This window comes from Geotrypetes seraphini, chromosome 9, assembly GCF_902459505.1.
Source record: "Geotrypetes seraphini chromosome 9, aGeoSer1.1, whole genome shotgun sequence".
In the NCBI taxonomy this organism is placed as follows: Eukaryota; Metazoa; Chordata; class Amphibia; order Gymnophiona; family Dermophiidae; genus Geotrypetes; species Geotrypetes seraphini.
In genome coordinates, this window is record NC_047092.1 from 68,072,822 (window position 1) to 68,093,489 (window position 20,668).

Genomic DNA, 20,668 nt, shown 5'->3' on the forward strand with positions numbered 1-20,668 from the left:
TCCATATGCGACTTGGATGAATTTTTAGACGAAAATGGGTATAATCCCCCACCTTTCCTTCCGGAAACAATTGAAATCAACTCTATTCCACCAACACTATGGAACTGTATACGATTATTCGCCATAGTCTGCTTATGTCTGCATAGTCTTAGGCCTTTTTGTATACCTGTGGAGGGGCATAATCGAAAGGGACGTCTAAGTCCGTTTGCATCTAACTCGCAAGTCGTCCAAAGTAAAAAAAACAGCCTAGGACACATTTTTGAAAAATACGTCCAAAATTTTTTTTCTTTCGAAAATTGTCTAATTATACGTCCTGCCGATCTGATCGTCCAAGATGCTAAATTGTCCATCTTTATACCACATTTCCGTCCAAGTCAAAAACGCCTAGAATAAGCCCTGTTGGACATGGGAAGGGTCTGCAAAGTGATGGCCTGAACACCCAGACATGCCACCTAAATAGTGAGGTACCTCACAGGGCACTGCTGTGAACTTCACAAAAAAGGGTGCCATGTCTTCTCCTCACTACAGCTCCTATAGGTCATGGTGAGCCCCCCAAACCACATCCAGAATCCCCTAGACCCACTTATCTACCACTCCAATAGCCCTTATGGCTGCAGGAGCCACTTATATACCAGTAAAAAAAGGTTTTGGGGGTGTATAGGGGAGTGCACGTTTCATTATCAATGCAGTGATTACAGGGGCTTATGGGCATGGATCCTCCTCTCTATGGGTCCATAACCCACCCCCAAGATGACTTAAGCTGCCTCTGTGCTGGACGACTAAGCTTTCCTATGCCAGGCAGCCAGGTGATGATGGTCTGGAGGCTGAATTTTAAAGGTGTGATTAATATTTATATGGGGGGGGGTCGGTGATCACTGGGGTAGTGTGTATGGGTCTGTTATGCGTTTGCAGTGCTTATCTGGTGAGTTTAGGTGGGTTTTTGTGACTTAGACCATGTTTTTGGACGTTTTTCTCTTTCGATTATGAGCCCCATAGTATTCACAGTACATCTCTTTCTTCTCTTCATATTTCTCTAGCATGTATTTAAAGACTTCTTGCATAGATACTAAAATTAGATTGTGAGCCCACTAGGACAGAGGGAAAATTTTCTGATTGAAAATGTAACCCTCATTTCTAATGTATTAGTATTGTAAACCATTTAATACTCATGTGCAAGAGGTATATCAAATATAATAAATTCAATCTAATCACTGGATGTGTAGAAATGATAAACTACTTCACACCCCCCCAAACATACAAAAGACACATATTACTAGGTATCAGTTATGTATTTATTTCAAATTACAAAGTTAAACATACAGGTGTTTCACTGAAACTGTAAAACTCTTAGCCAGTAACTGACTTGTCATTAGAAGCTAACAGTTCAGACTAAATCATCAATATATACAGTATCTACATCTATCTAAAACAGTATGTGGGAAGGCCTTGTATGTACATGTAATTTAATTGGTAATTGAGATCTGTCAAGACACTCCTCAATATTGAAAACCAAAATTTTGACATATTCACTATTATATCAGTTGAAATCTTTTAAATAGAACTCAACTACAACAGCAAGAAAGCTCATTTTAAAGTGCAGGTCAATGTTCTTGAAATAGGAGTGTGCATGATCAAGTAATGCCTGGTGTTTAAAGAGAAAAAAAAAATTAGGTCTCAACTCTAGAACTCATGGTAAATAGTTGTTCACTTAAAAATCCCTGCACTATGTAACATGAACAATTTTATTGACATCAGAATTGTAGTAGTAGAGGACTATATACATATAACCCACAGCCCATCCCTAGTTTCTCTCTCTCTCTCTATATATATATATTTACAGACAATACTGTATATTTATATATACACACAGATTTATATACATTTATAGTGAATTACTACCATAAATATTGAAAAATAATTCTGCTTTTTAACAGGTCAATGTTTTATAAATAACAGAATTACCATTATGACTCAAACATCCATGGAAGACAGTAATGCAAACAGATGACAAACAGTGGTTCAATACTGAAAGCTGCTCATATGATTTATGAGTCTAAGACAAATTGACAGTCACCTAGTCAACTATTCAAAATAGGATACTGGCAAATGAATGCAGCTGAATTTAAAAAAATGTAGCGACCATTCATTCAATGAATTTGCAAAACAAAATTCTGCAAAATCAAATAAATGTTATACATACATTTACAGCCCCCCCCCAAAAAAAAACCCCTATACTCTTCTTTTAAAAATGACCTGTTTAAAATCTAACACTTAAATTGGTTAATAAAGTCATTACATATGTTGCTCCCCAAAAAATGAAATAGTGTAAATCTGAGAACATGCTGCTTTTACAAATTAACAAAATTCAAACAATTAATTTTTAATATCTTCACATAAGCTTTTGCCATGGGGTTAGACACATTATTTCAAATTGACCTTCCAATTAGAAATACTTGCCAATTGAGGCCAGTAGGTCTGTTACCGGTTTCTTTTCAGACCAAGAAATAAATTAGGATTTAACCTGTATCAGTCACATTTACACAAGTTAACCCAACAGCTATTCTGGATGTAGACATTTTTCTGCACAGTACATGAGAATATATTAACAAAAAACAGTTCTCTAAAGGTATCTGGGTTTAATAAAGTATAACCTATACTATATGACGACTAAGAAAATCATATTTGCTTTCCAGTAATTTTAACACCAAGCACTATTTATGCCTCATCTATAGAGACTCTATAAAAAAACAGAACATTTACTAATTCAAGTCTAAGCATTTTCAGATGTGGAAAAATACTGTGCAGGATGTCAATACAAATGCACTGTAACCTCAACTGATATTTTTTGCTTTATATAGTCAAAGGGTGTCACTTATGCAAACCCCATTTTTACCATTCTGTGAAGACTGCTTCCCTCAAAGGGATATATTACATGATTCGTACCAGCATGTAATCATAAGTTCAACATTAAGGTCTGGGCTGAAAACATTTAAAAGCAAAAAAAGTGAATCTATTACGGTTATCTGAATATTATATTTTAAATAGCATTATCTGATTCAAATTAAAAGTACCTGATTTATTTCCAATTTCAAGTACGGTGACTTCACCTCACCCTATGCATTACTATACACATTTCTGATGAGTAAACATGTTTGGCTTTGTACTGTGCATTTATGAAAGATGTAATGTGGTATAAAATTAACCACTAGAATTGATTTGGTAGGTTATGCTAACAGCTTTCTTGGTATAAAACAAAACAGAAGCATAATATTTTTTAATCAATTGTAATACTTTGCTCTGGAATAGTATCTTTCATATCAAATGGTTCCATTAGGCACATTCAAGTAATAAAACTATTAAAAAAAATCCCAGTAACAGTTTCAGAAGACAGCCAAACATATGGCTTGATAAAACATTAACAGAATTTTGTCCATTCTCATGAATGGATAAAATCATCACTCCTTCAGCTAAAGACACAGGAGTTTTGATGTCAAAGTCCATGCTAGAATGTAGAACAAATGTCCCAAGAGTTCCTGTTCTACATTCAAAAAGTCTGTCAATGGAGTGGCAATTCAAAAGGATGTGAAATAAAGATAAGTGAAAATTTCAGTAGGTGATCTTCATGGCAGCATGTTCACTTCAAGTAAAGTGTTCTCATTCATATGGAGAATAAATTAATGGCCATCTGTAGCAGTGGTGTGAGTCCAGTCGAGAATGATCAAAGCCATGCTTGTGCACATCACAAACAAGCCACCTATCAGGAAGAGCATAGCCTAGAAAGAAAAACATCAAGTTAGTTTCTATTGATTGCCAAGCATTTTATCATAGGCACAATGCTAAGGAGGGATAATTTCTTATTATGTCCTTCCCTCATTTATTGAATTACCTGTAAACCGTGCCGAGCTCTATCTTTATGGAGATGCGGTGGTATACAAACTTAAGGTTTAGTTTAGTTTTTCTTGATATCCTGAATAGCCAGGTTTCTGGCAACAGGCTGGCCTACTAAAATGTACCTCCTCTACTTTAAAGGGGATATCTGTAGAGTTTTGTTTGAAATTCAATGCTGTGCATTGTTCCAATGCCTTTTGAAAGCAAAATTTCACAATAGTTGGTGATATTACTGTATAACACACCTAAGGTGATAAAGATGCACTGCTATCTGTTCGCTTCTGCTAAAATATCAACTATCAGGCTTTAAGCATTTAGTAGTTTGGGTCTCCCAGCTCATCAATAAATATTCCTCCCGACTTGCTGTTGGAAAAATTTTGCCAAAAAAACCTTAAGCCCCATAAACAGCCTCGCTATTCAATCAGGCCTTTAATCTGGCAGGAACTATGACATCACCCACAGTCTAATCTTTTTAGTATACATGAAATTAAAAAATAAATATGTTTATTGCTTTTAGCTTGTATAGAAGTATTTAGGAAAAAAGACAGCAAATCAAAATAAGGTTTTCCAACAAAATCCAAAACTTTATATCCCTTCACAAGGGCAATATATACATACACACACCTAAATTCTGTTTGAGGGCTTTAGAACACAATCAGTATGCTGTGAAGCCTCTGTATTAGTTCATAGCATATTTTCGAGCAATGCCCAAAAGAGCAATGTGGGTCATGTCCACTTTTTGCATTTCTCAAGTTATACATCGATTCATCCTCTAAGGCTTAAAGGTTTAGGTATGGATTTGGCATGATTTTTCTAATTCTGCCATCAGATATTGACATAACTTTGATTTTTTTCTAAGTTATTAGGCCAACTTTAATTTTTTAAGACTAAATAAAATGCAAAAAGTGCTCGGAAGGGCTCAACTGTATAACTATAAATGTTATTCCCATCACTTGTCAAAAAATGGAGCTTCCTAGCCAAACCAGAGGCTATCAAGTTCTCTTAAGGTATTCAGTATAAATTGGTTTTTTTTAGCATTCATTCTTATTTTAATCATTTGAAACCTGGAATAAAAACTGTTTAAAAGATTTAATTGAATATTCATTAAGAATTTTGCAAAGTGATGCATATGGGAAAGAAGATCCCAAACTATAGTGTGATGCTAGGTAATGTTAGGAGTCACTGCCCAGGAAAAGGATCCAGGTGTCATTGATGAGGATACGTTGCAACCCTCAGCTCAATATGGTAGAAAGCAAATTGAATGTTAGGAATTATCAGGAAAGGAATGGAAAACAAAAGATGAAAATGTTATAATGCCCTTGTATTGCTCTATGGTACGGCTGCACCTTGAATACTGTGTGCAGTTCTGGTCGCCGTATCTCAAAAAAGATATAGTGGAATTAGAAAAGGTATAGAGAAGGGTGATGAAAATGATAAGAGGGTTGGGACGACTTCCCTATGAGGAAAGGCTAAAGCGGCTAGAGCTCTTCAGCTTGGAGAAGAGATGGCTCAGGGGATGATATGATAGAGGTCTATAAAATAATGAGTGGAGTGGAAAGGGTAGATGTGAATCGCTTGTTCACTATTTCCAAAAGCTACTAAGATTTAAAACGAACGGGAGAAAATATTTCTTCCCACAATATGTAATTAAACTCGAATTCATTGCTAGAAAAATCAGTTAGCTTCGCGGGCTTTAAAAAAGTTTGAATAATTTCTTAAAAGAGAAGTCCATAGACCATTATTGAGATGGCTTGGGGAAATCCACTGCTTATTCCTAAAATAAGCAGCATAAAATCTGTTTACTACTTGGGATCTAGCTAGGTCCTTGAGACCTGGGTTGCCCACTATTGGAAACAGGATACTGGGCTTGATGGATCTTCAGTCTGTTCCAGTATGGCAATTCTTATGTTCTTTCTTATGTAATTTCCAAGCTGTTTTGATGCTTGTGGTCTAATGTAATCTGCCTTGGACCTATGAGGAATGGGCAGAAAATGTTTAATTTAATTGGTCAGAATGTATATGAGACGTATTGTGAATGGTATTTAGTAGCAGGGAATCATTCATACCACATTTACAAAACTCTTGACATCACACCATCAATATGAAAAATTATAAAACAACGGAGAAAAATAAACCTCAATTATGAGGGGCCGGGACTACACAAGTACCCGAGCCAACTCACATCATCACTGATTTATGAAAAAACTCCGTGTACATTTAAATAAATAGTTTTCATTCATGCACGATTAACGTTTTTCAAAGATTTTTTTCAAAGATTTTTTAGTGTGAGCAATGTAAACAGAATCCAATATATTGGAACATATCAACAGGATGAACAGGATCCCAAACTGACTAAAACATCAGCGAGGGCTACATCTCAACTTTACAGATATAAGCAGTTGTTGAGGTGTGGGGTCTCTCAAGAGAAAAAATATCCACTCATCTGAAGGTGTGAAATGACTCAAAAGATTCTCAATTCCTTGTCCCGACAGAAAAGTCTTTCTGTTTCGCCTAAAAGGCTACTTCAGGGGATAAATCCAATGTCCAAATATCACCCCGCTTCTTCCAATGCAACAGTTGTAAAGCTGGCTCCTCTCAAAATGAACCATTTTGAGAGGAGCCAGCTTTACAACTGTTGCATTGGAAGAAGCGGGGTGATATTTGGACATTGGATCTTCATATTTATATTCTGCCCACTCTGTCATATAAATAAATGATGGTATGTAATGGCAAGTTGATTTTGAATTTACTAGCTGGTGTTGACCAATTAAATTACTAAATGTATTAGGAAATCCAATTGTTTAGATCATGGATTAGATCATGGTTCTGGTAGCATAAGAAAAAAACAGAATTAATTCCTTAATATAGTTTTCAGTTACTGCAATAAGAATGTAAAATATGGAGGCCCAGGAGTTTGTGAACCTTTAAAAAGAAACCTGATGTAGATGCACATCCCATGTGTCTGTTTATCAGGATAAGGTTAACAAACTCTCCAGGATACCTAGAAAAGAATAATCTGTCAGAGCTGAATTAGGCTGATATTCAGGTTTGTCTGACCTTGAAATTTCCTATAGCTTTATTGGAAAACATTGTCATATTGCTTATACAAAGAAAACCAAAAGTGGATACTGCCTAGGGTCAAAGACAATTGCCCTTCGACAGTGCTAAATAAGCAGAAATTCTTAGAAGTGTGCAATGGCAAGATTTGTTTGACTATACATACCCCAACTTTCTGCACAGATTTCATGGATTCTTTCTTTACTAATTTAATGTAGAATGCAGAAGGAAGAATGAAAATCAGCATTGCAGCTGCCGAAGCACCTGTGAAAAAGGTTAGTGAGAGATATTAAGCACTTCATATAAATTCCTTTACTTGTTAATTTGATGATGCATTCCCTCAACTATTATAACACTTACCAATGAACCCAAAGATATCTCTAATAGTAGGGACAAAAATGACAAGAATGATGGTAAATCCCAAGACAACTACTGTAATAATACAATGACGGATCCAACTGAACTCTTTGTTTGCACACAACAGCTGATTAATGGAACTGCGGATCTGGAAGAAAAAATAATTCCAGGTAAACAATTAAAAATCATGACTTATAAAAAGGTTTAGTTGTATACAAAAAGATGCTTCCTACACAAGTCAAAAAGACATTACTTTCTAGAAAAAAAAAAGTGGGCACATCTGAATATTTTCAACTTAATTTATCCCCCCCTCCCACAAACACTTTTATGAAGCCACGTTAGGATGTTTTATTGCCAGCCGCAGTGGTAAAAGCACTGATGCTCATAGAATTCCTTTAATCGTCAAGAGTTTTTACTGCTGTGGCTGGCGATAATAAACCCTAACGTGGCTTCATAAAAGGGAGGGTTAATGATAAAAGGAGCCCATAGTCTAAATGTTTCACAAAAATTGATCAAGACATGCTAGCGGGGTTAATGTGGCGTGACATTTCATAAGAACATAAGAAATTGCCTCTGCTGAGTCAAGACCAGAGGTCCATCGCGCCTAGCAGTCCGCTCCCGCGGCGGCCCATCAGGTCCATAACCTGTAAGGTGATCCTTTGTCTAAATCCCCTCAATCCCCTTTGTCCATCTGTCTATACCCTTTCATAATCCTATCTCTACCTATATCCCTCAATCCCTGTATCCTTCAGGAATTTATGCAATCCTTCTTTGAAACCCTTTAATGTACTTTGTCCTATCACAACCTCCGGAAGCGCATTCCAGGTGCCCACCACCCTCTTGAGTGAAAAAGAATTTCCTAGCATTGGTTCTAAACCTGTCCCCTTTCAATTTCTCCGAGTGTCCCCTTATTCTTGTGGTTCCCAATAGGCTGAAGAATCTGTCCCTCTCCACCTTCTCTATGCCCTTCATAATCTTGTAAGTCTCTATCATGTCTCCTCCGAGTCTCCGCTTCTCCAGGGAGAAGAGCCCCAGCTTTTCTAACCTGTCTGCGTATGAAAGGTTTTCCATACCTTTTATCATTTTTGTCGCTCTTCTCTGAACCCTCTCAAGTATCACCGTGTCCTTCTTAAGATACGGTGACCAATATTGGACAGAGTACTCCAGATACGGGCACACCATCGCACGATACAGTGGCATGATGACTTCCTTCGTTCTGTTGTAATACCCTTCTTAATAATACCCAACATTGCTTTCTTTGAGGCTGCTGTGCATTGTGCGTTGACTTCATTGTTGTATCCACCAGCATACCCAAGTCTTTTTCAAGGTTACTTTCCCCTAGTACTAATTCCCCCCATTTTGTAGCTGAAAATCGGGTTCTTTTTCCCTATAAGCATGACCTGCATTTCTCTACATTGAAGTTCATCTGCCATTTATTCGCCCATTCCTCCAGTTTGTTCAGGTCCCTTTGTAGGTCTTCACATTCCTCCGCAGTTCTAACCCTGCTACAGAGTTTAGTGTCATCCGCAAATTTTATAACTTCACACTTTGTCCCTGTTTCTAGGTCATTAATAAATACGTTGAACAGCAGCGGTCCGATTACCTACCCCTGCGGAATACCGCTCGTGACCCTCCTCCAGTCTGAGTAGTGGCCCTTAACTCCAACCCTTTGCTTTCTACCTGCCAACCAGTGTTTAACCCATCTGTGTATGTCCCCTTCCACCCCGTGGTTCCACAGCTTCCTAAGCAGCCGCTCATGGGGTACCTTGTCAAAGGTTTTTTGGAAGTTGAGATAGATGATGTCTATGGGTTCCCCTTTGTCCATCTGGCTGTTTATCCCTTCAAAGAAGTGCAGTAAGGTCATTTGGCACGATCTTCCCTTGCAGAAGCCATGTTGGCTCGCTTTCATTAGCCCATTTTTTTCTATGTGTTCACAGATGCTGTCTTTTATCAGCGCTTCTACCATTTTGCCTGGAACTGAAGTCAAGCTTATCGGCCTGTAGTTCCCTGGGTCACCTCTCGATCCCTTTTTAAAGATAGGTGTAACATTTGCTATTTTCCAGTCCTCCTGGATCTCCCCAGTTTTCAAGAATAGGTTGCAAACTCGTTGGAGTATTTCCGCTATTTTGTTTCTTAGCTCTTTTAGTACCCTTGGGTGGATTCCGTCCGGGCCTGGTGATTTGTCGCTTTTCAATCTATCTGTCGGAGGACATCCTCATGGCTTACCTCTATTGTCGACAGTTTTTCATCTTGGTCTCCATTTAAGATCTCTTCGGATTCTGTTACATTGGATGTGTCCTCGCTTGTGAAGACAGATGAGAAGAACTTGTTTAACCTATCGGCTACCTCTTGTTTCCTCCTTTACCACTCCCTTTTTGTTTCATCACGCGCTAACCAAAAGCTACTGCCTGCTCAATAGGAGGCAGTAGCAGCTAGCATGGCCGGCAGTTTAACACACGCGCTATGATGCATTAAACCGCTCGTGCGGCTTGATAAAAGGAGCCCTATATGACTTTAGTCATATCTTCCCAGAGGATCATATATATTAAATAGATATAATAAACACACAAAAATTCAGAATTCAAACCATGGGCCCCTTTTACAAAGCTACGGTAGTGATGCTGCCTCAGCTTTGTAAAAGGATCCCTATATAGGGTATTATTCCATAATATTTTGTGTGTAATATAGTTACTGACGAACATAAAAGACCTAACATTTACTATTTTCTATGCCTGTTTTAGTGTGTTACATATAACAATCACTTACTGGGAATATTACTACTGGTACAGTTAAGGTGACAGCCAGAAGAACAGCAAGTCGAACGATAAGGAGGACAACGTCGGCACCTATCACTTTAGAGTATGTATGAAGTAGTTCTGGTTCAACATTTCCTATAAAACAGATTTTAAATAAAGCCATTAGCAGCAGATATCAGCATTTTAAAATAAGAAAAATTAAACACACTATTTTGTAAATTAACTTCAACCAGGTCTGCTCAGTATAGTTATACTATGTTTCTGGCTTTAGTACTATCAATGGTTAGCCTTTAGTAAGAGTGGCCTAATGGCTAGAGCAATGGGCTAAGAACTTGAGAAACAAGTTCTATTGAGGTGGTTTATGGCCTAAGTCATTTACTATTGCCCACTGCCTAAGGTACCCCAGTTTAGAATGTAAACTCTTTTGGGGAGGGGCTTCTGGCCATTACTAGAGGACAGAGATGTCTGCATCTCCTGATTTACTGTGGAAAGTACCGATTGCTCATCTGGTGTTAAGTTAGAGCTTAAAGCATAAGGATTCTTTCAGTGCACACTGCGGTTCAGCATTGCTTATGAAGTCATGCAGTAGCCTCTAAGGCAACCTACATGAGAAACAAAATGGGCCCATGCAATCACTTGTGTGAATTTGGTAGTTTTTGCAGGAGAAAACATAGTGAATGGTAACAAAAAGTCACCTAGAAAAACCACAAACTGAAACCCTTGAGAGGAACATTAACTCTGTGTGTGTACATTCTATACTAATTTTTATGAAACTAATTATCTGACAAAAATAACTATTAATACAGCATATATACATGGAAAGCCTAACTACTTACCATAGAAAGTTAAGTATCCAAAAAGAGCAGCTAACAAGTACATGATAAACATGGCAAAAAATGAAACGTGTGAGACCTTCATCATCCTTTTACGACTACGGCTGTGAATAAAGGAAACATAGATTTCAATGACATTCTATTTACAAGCAGTCTTGGCTAAATTTCTTTCTTTACTTCAAGAGCCTGAAGCACTAATAAATACCCACCCCTTAAGCTCCTCATAGATAGGAAGCACAGCTGGATGACAGACAAAGGAAAATGTCAAGATTGGTACAGCATACACAGTCTGAAAAGCAAAATAAATAGGTTATAGCAGAGGAAACTTAATATGTGAAAAAGCTTTTGCTGTATTTTCAAGTGTTTCTGCTTTTCTCAACCATGCAGCACCTGCCTAATTTAAAAGAATCATTATCTGTGGATAATTTGAACAATTGATAATTGCATCAGAACATTCCAAACTTCTATCCAACATAACCCATTTTAACATTTAAGTTACATGACCCAAACAGCAAAACCAAAATAGGAAACCCTCCACTGATTCTTTTCCCTCCCCACCAAATTGAAGTAGGAAGGCAGCAACAGCTGCTGCAGCAATGGTAGAAAACTATAGTAGCAGTCAGTATAGGGGATTGTGTTGGTGTACATTTAAAGACCCATGTACTCGATGAACATCTAGTCTAATACAAGTCCATGGGAATGGAGATTGTGGGTAAGTCACTTATTGATACATTTGTTGTAAGTTGTAAAAATGAATAAAGAGTTTAAAAAAAAGTGATTTTTCTTCAGAACTTTTTAACTAAATCTCACTTCGTTTAAAGTATTTTCAAAGAAAGTGTTCTTCAAATGCCTTTTCAGACAGTATGGCCCTGATTCTCTAAAAGTGAGTCCCGATTTTAGGCAGCTGTAGACATCCTACAGCTGTCTAATCAGCCAATCGGGATGCACGTTTTTAAAAAAAAATGCTCCCCAGGCAGGCCTGAAGGCGCCTCCGGGAGCCTAGGGAGACCCGCAAGATGCCTAAGCTCGTCTAAGGGCCTTAAGCGGGCCTTAGGCTGAACCTAGGCGGCCCTACGCGTCTCCCTAGATGAGAATCTTAAAAATGTAGGCCAGCAAAATGCTGGTCTACATTGTAAGTAGACGCGGCCGCTATACTTATCGCGGCAAGGGATCTCTCTGCCGCTATAAGTATAGCGGGCCGTGGCCCCTGACCGATCACTGGCAGGAGGGTGCCCAAACCCTCCTGCCCGAAGACGCACCCCCCTCCCCGACACCACAGACCGCCCCCCCCCCCCGACATTACCGATCCCCCCCCGACAATATCGGTCGCTGGCAGGAGGGTGCCCAATCCCTCCTGCCCGAAGACGCCCCCCCCCCCCCCGGCGCTAACAACCCCCACTCCACCAAACCTGTTTTTACAGATGGGTCTTGCACGTCGAGCAAGCAGGCACGCCTCGTCGAAATGAGGCGGGCCCGCCCCTTCCCGCCGAAGCCTAAGGCCTGATTGTCCCAGGCTCTAGAAGCCTGGACCAATCAGGCCTTAGGCATAGCGGGTCCGCCCATCCCCACTTAATCTAAGGCCTGATTGGCCAATCAGACCTTAGACTTAGTAGGGATGGGCGGACCCGCTATTCCTAAGGCCTGATTGGTCCAGGCTTCTAGAGCCTGGGCCAATCAGGCCTTAGGCTTCAGCGGGATGGGCCGGGAAGGGGCGGGCCCGCCTCATTTCGACGAGGCGTGCCTGCTTGCTCGACGTGCAAGACCCATCTGTAAGAACAGGTTTGGTGGAGTGGGGGTTGTTAGCGCCGGGGGGGGTGCGTCTTCGGGCAGGAGGGATTGGGCACCATCCTGCCAGAGACCGATATTGTCGGGGGGGGGGGGGAGCGATCGGTAGTGTCGGGGGGGGGGGGGCGGTCGGTAGTGTCGGGGAGGGGGGTGCGTCTTCGGGCAGGAGGGTTTGGGCACCCTCCTGCCAGTGATCGGTCAGGGGGCCACGGCCCACTATACTTATAGCGGCAGAGAGATCCCTTGCCGCGATAAGTGTAGCGGGCCGTGTCTAATCTAACCCGATTCTCTAACCCGCGTCTGTAACATGGACACCGGTTACAGAATCGGGGTTTAGTTTAGGCCGATTCTGAATAGGACGCCTCTCCCGGGCGTCCTATACAGAATCAGGGCCTAGGTGTCTTGCGGGCCTCGCCTTCAATATAGGCGGCCTGCCTGGGGAGCATTTTTTTAAAAAAAACGTGCATCCCGATTGGCTGATTAGACAGCTGTAGGACGCCTACAGCTGCCTAAAATCGGGACTCACTTTTAGAGAATCAGGGCCTATATGTTAAATTGTCACCGTACTTACCTGCGAATTGAAAACAAAGTACTTTGGTTTGCACATTTCATCGCTTGTCAGATTAGAGGCCACATGCTCCTGAGATGCATGAGTGGCAGTACTTGCCAGGTGGGTCAATGTGTTGTTTAAAGTCATGTTCATTATGTCATGTTCCAACCCCATAGGGCAAGGAATCTGAAATTTCTTATATATTACCTGTACAAGTGCATGAAAAAAAAAGATCAATTTACCTTCTACTACTTTTATGCCCATAATCCACATTCCTGAACAGCTATATTAGTATTATTTATAAGAAGTATTAGCATGTGCTATAAATTATTTAGCAGACTATGACAAAACCACACTGCATTTCTTGTACAGCCCTCTTATGCTCTAGAAGGCTTTAATAAAAGAAGCAACACCGAATAGCCAAAATCAATACAACTGTAAAATCTTAATTTTACATACAAGAAATGAGATACTTACCACTATCAGAAAGAAAACCATACACAAGAGGGAAAACCCACTTGTATAGCCCAGGTATCCTATAATCAAGAAAAAAAAAAGTTTTTTGTTTTTTTTTTAAAGTACAGTGCTCATTGTTAATCGGCTATTACTAGTTTAAACAGGCTATGTCATATGGTGTAACATTTCTTGTAGAGATCTGCAAAATTTTAATTACAAAATCAACAAGACAAAAATGCTTTAGATGAGGCTGAAAATATGTACTGTGTTTCTAAGATGAATGCCCCCATGATCAAACTCGTCTAAAATTGTGATTTTCAAGATACTAAAATATTTTCTTAAATTTCACAATGTTTCATATCGTCTTTTGAAAATGCATTGCTACGAAGTTATCTATGCTTATCGTATTCTACATTCCACAAATGTTGATTGTTAAGATTTCTTTTATCTTCTAGTTATAATTGCAATTAGCTCTCTCAGACCTGTGCAAGAATTGCTACATGATGCTCTTTCAAACTAAAAGCAGGGGTATCAAAGTTCCTCCTTGAGGGCCACAATCCAGTCGGGTTTTCAGGATTTCCTCAATGAATATGCATGAGATCTATTAGCATACAATTAAAGCAGTGAATGCAAATAGATCTCATGCATATTCATTGTGGAAATCCTGAAAACCCGACTGGATTGCGGCCTTTGACACCCCTGATCTAAAGCATTAGTCTTCATTACCAGTGCAAAACCTACCATATATATTTTATATAGGTATACATCTATGTATCTATCCCCGAGGTAGGTGTAATTTGTTTTGCATTCACAGATCTGTGTTTGATTCAAACCACTGTGATGTTATTTTTCTCTCTGTTTTGCATCATCTGGCATCTCAACACTTCAATAGCACAGATTTTTGCATTAAAATACTCCTGAACTACAAGTGACCAATGTATAAAAACTACATAACACATGCTAACTAGACCTTTAACATACAAAGACCACTTGTGAAAGCAATACAAGAGTAATTCTATTACTGGGTGCCCGTTTTTGAGTGACCTGATACCGTTATATAGTAGGCTGTCATTGTATGGCACCTGATCACCCAGACTTCACTCATTACTCTACAGTATATTCTATTCTAGCATAACCTGGTATCAACACAAAATCTTTAAGCACTCTAGTGGTCATGCGTTACCTCACATTTTTTTGTAATTCATGTACAAGTGGCAGCTCCACCCATGTCTCTCCCAAATGAATGCCCACACTTGAATTTACCCTCTATGCCACTTACGTGCACCCCCTACAGAAAGAGCTGAAGGGCGTAGTTACTAATGTGGGCTATTGTTAAGATGTGTTATTTTACTGTTACTCCAGTTATTAGTGACTAGGAGCTCCTTATACTAAGGTGCGCTATGCTTTTAGCACACGCTAATCACACGCTAAACGCCAATGTGTGCATGTTAGTCTATGGATACGTTAGTGGTTAGCGCTCACACATATTTAGCATGTGCTAAACGCATAGCGCACCTTAGTAAAACAGGGGGTAGGTCTCATTGCACAAAATGGGTTCTGTGCTATAAGGAGAAATTAGGTTCTTACCTGCTAATTTACTTTCTTTTAGCTTCTCCAGACCAGTAGAGGTTAACTTTACGAATGGGTATATATCTAATCATGACCAGCAGGTGGAGACTGAAAACAAAACTTTGGGACAGTATATACTATCCTCCCTTCTCTATTTCCCTCAGTCTGCCGAATAGCCAAGCAGAACCAAGAACTGGAAAACAGGAAGAAAACAATACTCCGAACAGGAGTAACAAATAACATACCCAAATGCTGTTGGAAAATGCAGAGGAGAAATACCCGAAGGAAAATGTCCCCACAGCTCGCCAGCTAAGCCAGCCGAGCCACAGCCGCTGTTCTTTAATTCTCCCCGGCCCTAGAAAAATACTAGAACCCGCAGCAAAAAACAAAAACTGCCCGCGAAAACAGCCCCAACAACAACAACAACAACAGACAGGGTGGGGACCTCTACTGGTCTGGAGAAGCTAAAAGAAAGTAAATTAGCAGGTAAGAACCTAATTTCTCCTTCTTTAGCACTCTCCAGACCAGTAGAGGTTAACTTTACGAATGGGACGTACCAAAGCAGTCCCTCTCACGGGCGGGACCCCCGAAGGGCCGATACCAGAACACGCTCACCGAACACCGCGTCCCGACGCGCCTGAACATCTACTCGATAATGTCTAACAAAAGAATACAAGGAGGACCAAACCGCAGCCTTACAAATATCCACCGGAGGCACGAGCGACGACTCAGCCCAAGAAGCCGCCTGACCCCGAGTGGAATGAGCCTTGAGAAACTCCGGAACAGGCTGCTGTTTCAGAAGATAAGCGGAAGCAATCGTCTCCTTGATCCAGCGCGCAATAGTAGCCTTAGAAGCGCCAGCTCCCCGACGAGGACCAGCCAGGAGGACAAAGAGATGATCGGACTTCCGGAATTCCTGGGTCCGCTGCACATCAGAGCGAAGGACCCGACCGACATCCAACTTGCGCAGCTGCCGTTGCTCAGAAGAGCCCTCCCGACCACCCAAGACCGGGAGAACCACCGATTGATTGACATGAAAAGGAGAAACAACCTTCGGCAGAAAGGAAGGAACAGGCCGCAAGACGACCCGCTCCCTAGACAACTCCAAGAAGGGAGCCCTACAAGAGAAAGCCTGCAGCTCAGAAATACGCCTAGCAGAAGTAATGGCCACCAAAAAGACCGCCTTCAAAGTAAGGTCCTTCAAAGAACAGTCGTCCAAGGGCTCGAAAGGCGGGCGCACCAAAACAGAGAGAACCAGAGTAAGATCCCAAGAGGGAACCGAGGGCCGTAGGGGAGGCCTAAGCAACTTGGCCGCCCGCAGAAACCGAATCACATCAGGAAGAGCCGATAAACGCTGACCTGACACCAACCCTCGAAAGGTCGACAGGGCCGCAAGATGAACCCGGAGAGAAGACCAAGCCAGGCCTCTATCCAGGCCATCCTGCAAGAACTCTAGAATGTTAGGCAGAGAAGCGCGAAAAGAGGTCACTCCCCGCGCCCGACACCATTCCTCAAAGAGACGCCAAACCCGCACATAAGCCCGAGAGGTAGAAAGCCTCCGGGACCCCAACAGTGTAGCGATCACCTTGACTGAATATCCCTTCTTGCTAAGGCGACCCCTTTCAAGAGCCACGCCGTAAGACAGAAGAGAGACGGGTCGAACAAGGGAATGGGACCCTGCATCAGAAGGTCGTCCGAGAGAGGCAGAGGAAGAGGAACCGCCACCAGGTGCCTCACCAGATCCGCATACCACGGACGTCGAGGCCAATCCGGAGCCACCAGCACCACCAAACCCGGATGGTGAACAATGCGAAGAAGCACTCTGCCCACCAGCGGCCAAGGAGGGAACACATACAACAGCCCCTCCGTTGGCCACGGCTGGACCAGAGCATCCAGACCCTCGGCCAGCCCTTCCCTGCGACGACTGAAGAAGCGGGGCACTTTGGCGTTGCCACTCGTGGCCATCAGGTTCATCAGGGGCTGGCCCCAATCTTGCACTATCAACCGAAACGCTCCGGCGCCGAGAAACCACTCTCCTGGATCCAGGAAGTGACGACTGAGGAAGTCTGCCTGAACATTTTCTACTCCGGCTATATGAGAAGCCGAGAGGTCCAGAAGATGGGACTCCGCCCAAACCATGAGCCGAGCCGCCTCCTGCGCCACAGGAGTGCTCTTGGTGCCCCCCTGACGATTGACATAAGCCACCGCCGTGGCATTGTCCGACAGGACTCTGACCGACTTGCACAGCAAAAGGGAGTGGAAAGCTAACAGCGCCAGCCTGACCGCTCTGGTCTCCAACCCGTTGATCGACCAGGAGGCCTCCTCCGCGGACCAGGTGCCCCGAGCTGAGTGGCCCATAAACTGAGCCCCCCAACCGAGGAGACTCGCATCCGTAAGGAGCACCGTCCACTGCGGGAGATCCAGACCCACCCCCTGAACCAGGTGAGGGGTCCGGAGCCACCAGCGCAGACTGCAGCGCGCCAAGCCTCGCAGGGGAACCGGAACATCCAAATCTTGCCTCCGGGGAGACCACCTCCGGAGCAGAGCATACTGAAGAGGACGCATGTGGGCCCGCGCCCACCTCACCACGTCCAGGGACGCCGCCATTGACCCCAGGACTTGGAGGAAATCTCGCGCCCGAGGACCCCGGGACGCCAAAAGCAGGCGAATCTGAGATTGCAATTTGCTCACCCGGGCCTCTGGAAGGAAGACCTTCCCCAAGGAGATGTCGAACATAACCCCAAGGCACTCCAGACGCTGAGCCGGGACCAACCGACTCTTGGAAAGGTTGACCACCCAGCCCAGCGACCGGAGAAACTCCACCACCCGAGCCGTAACCCGGGAGCTCTCCTGCAACGACTTTGCCCGAATCAACCAGTCGTCCAGGTAGGGGTGAACCAGGATGCCCACCGACCGCAAGGCTGCCGCGACGACCACCATTACCGTGGTGAACGTCCGAGGAGCCGTGGCCAGACCAAAGGGAAGCGCACAGAACTGAAAGTGCCGCCCCAAGATCGCAAAGCGAAGGAAGTGCTGATGAGAGGCCCGAATTGGAACCTGCAAGTAGGCCTCCGTCAGATCGAGAGACGTAAGAAACTCCCCCGGCTGAACCGCCAGAATGACCGACCGCAGCGTTTCCATGCGGAAAGACGGAATCTTGAGAGCTCTGTTGACCCCTTTCAAATCCAGGATGGGCCGAAAGGTCCCCTCCTTTATGGCCACCACAAAGTAAATGGAGTACCTGCCGGTGCCCCACTCCGTAGGGGACACCGGCACCACTGCCTCGAGATCTAGCAAACGCTGAAGGGTCTGACGAAAAGCCTGCGTCTTCCATGGAGTCTGACATGGAGAAGCGAGGAAAAGGTCCGGCAGAGAGCGGGTAAACTCCAGAGCGTAACCGTCCCGCACCACCTCAAGGACCCACTGATCGGACGCGATCTCGGCCCATTTGGGGAAAAATTTGCGCAGCCGGGCCCCCACCGGAACCAAAGGGGGCGCCGGCAAGGAGTCATTGCGCAGGACGGGAAGCGGGGGAACCGGCGGAGGGATTCCCTGCCCCCCGACGGGCCCCCCGAAAGGGCTGCATGCGCTGGAAGAACCGACCCCGGGAAAAAACCCTGAGCCGGGAAAGAAGCAGCCCCACGCCCCGGGCGATACTTGCGAAATTCCCGCAAACGCCCCCGGGCAGCCCCACACCTAGACGCAGGGCGGGCACGGTCCTCAGGCAGACGGGGCACCTTCGAGTCCGTCAGAGTCTGAATCAACTCATCTAATTCCTCTCCAAACAAAAAGACCCCCTAAAGGGAACTTTAGTAAACTTAGCTTTGGACGCAGAATCCGCCGCCCAAGCGCGCAGCCACAAAATACGCCGCGCGGGCCATGCCATAGACTTAGCCGAAATCCGCACCAAGTCATAAAGAGCATCTGAGAGGAACGAGGCAGCCATCGCAATCTTCGCTACCTCCTGATCCACTAGAGACCAGTCATCAGACTCCCGATCCAGGACACGCTCAGCCCACCGAAACACGGCGCGAGCGACTAGCTCCCCACAAACAGCCGCCTGTACCCCAAAGGCAGAGACATCAAAATCATACTTAAGAAGAGTCTCTAACGCACGCGCCTCCGAGACCCTAAGAGCAGAACCGTCCATAACAGGCACGGTATGCCGCTTAGGAAGTGCCGAGACCACCGCGTTCCCCATTGGCGAAATTAAGGTAGCCCTACCTCCCTCCGGGACGGGATACCCAAGAGCCAAGGCGCACACCAAACGAAACTGCGCCCATAGGCCACTGCGCCAACACAAAATCCCGCAAATCCTGACGCACAGGAAAAGAGCGGGAACCAGGACAGACCCCCTGAAGCAGAGGGGCCCCCATACGCGGGGTCTCCGGCGGCGCCACTGCAAAAATGCAGCACCAAGGAGACCTGCTACACAGGTCTAAAAGCTCATCCCTCTGAATAAAAAAGCGCACCACGGACGCATCTGCTCTGGAAGACGGGAAACCCGCCGCCCCGCTGCCAACAGGCGTCCCCTCTAGAGGATCCTGGAAGCCCGCCAAAGCAGCCAGGTCCTCAACCAGGCCAACACGCTCCTCCGCCCACCAATTCGCAATCCAAGCCCCCCCGCGGGCGCTTGGATGAGGGAGGAGGAAGAGGGGACGCCAAACGAAAAGAGGGAGGCAAAGCCATAGGGGGCGCGGAGGGAAACCCCCCCCGAAACCCCCCAGGCGCACGTGGGACCCCCCAAAAGTCCGCACAAAGAAAGAAAATAAATTGGGGGCAAAAAACCCCTGGGGGTCCCCAGGGACTCCCTGCCCCAGCAGGGGTCCATGCTGAAACCTGCCCCTGTGTTCGCCATACAGGGGGAAGGTCACCTGAGGTTGCAGACAAAATGGATTTTTTTTTTTATTTTTTTTTTTTTTTAGTTCCCGCCAAAAATGCTCCCTCCATAGCCTGAAGCGGCTGAGAAACCTGAATAGTCTCAGCCGCTAAAGCAGGCAAGCCGGCATCAGCTGTCAAAAAATCAGCTGAGAGGGAATCCTTCGGGGAATCCCTCCGTGGGCGGTTGTGGAAGACCGGGCTTCCCCACTGCTCCAAGCCGACTCGCGAGGCACCATCGGCGGGGAGCTCTGGGCGCCTGCAGCCGCTGCCGACGGAGCTCCACCACCTCACCGACCCAAACCGCCGAGTCAGGCCGGCCGCGAGTGCCTCGCGGCTGGACTAAAATTGTGGCCTACTCCCCCGGAGAAGGGCACAATTGCTCCAGACGCGACCTAGCTATAAAAAAGTGCTGGTTACATGAAAAAATACAGTAAAATACAGTTTTCTTAAAGGGAAACAACCCTTCAGACCAGCACTACCTCAGGATTTTTTTTTTTTTTTTTTTTTTTTTTTACAGAACAGACTCCACAGGCTCT

At 44.0% G+C, this 20,668-nt stretch overlaps 1 protein-coding gene across 3 annotated transcripts in view; it reads right to left on the minus strand.

The window, feature by feature from the left end:
- Positions 1-1,270: 1,270 nt before the first annotated feature.
- SLC38A2 (solute carrier family 38 member 2) overlaps positions 1,271-20,668 on the minus strand; it is a 28,688-nt gene continuing 9,290 nt past the window's right edge. For all 3 annotated transcript variants that reach the window (XM_033957928.1, XM_033957927.1, XM_033957929.1), the window contains 8 exons: positions 13,704-13,762; positions 13,248-13,433; positions 11,101-11,180; positions 10,895-10,995; positions 10,069-10,193; positions 7,306-7,450; positions 7,112-7,209; positions 1,271-3,773 (listed from right to left, as the gene is read on the minus strand). In XM_033957928.1, the coding sequence (XP_033813819.1) occupies positions 3,675-3,773; positions 7,112-7,209; positions 7,306-7,450; positions 10,069-10,193; positions 10,895-10,995; positions 11,101-11,180; positions 13,248-13,433; positions 13,704-13,762 (893 nt within the window). In that variant the 3' untranslated portion in view covers positions 1,271-3,674. The remainder of the gene's footprint in view (positions 3,774-7,111; positions 7,210-7,305; positions 7,451-10,068; positions 10,194-10,894; positions 10,996-11,100; positions 11,181-13,247; positions 13,434-13,703; positions 13,763-20,668) is intronic.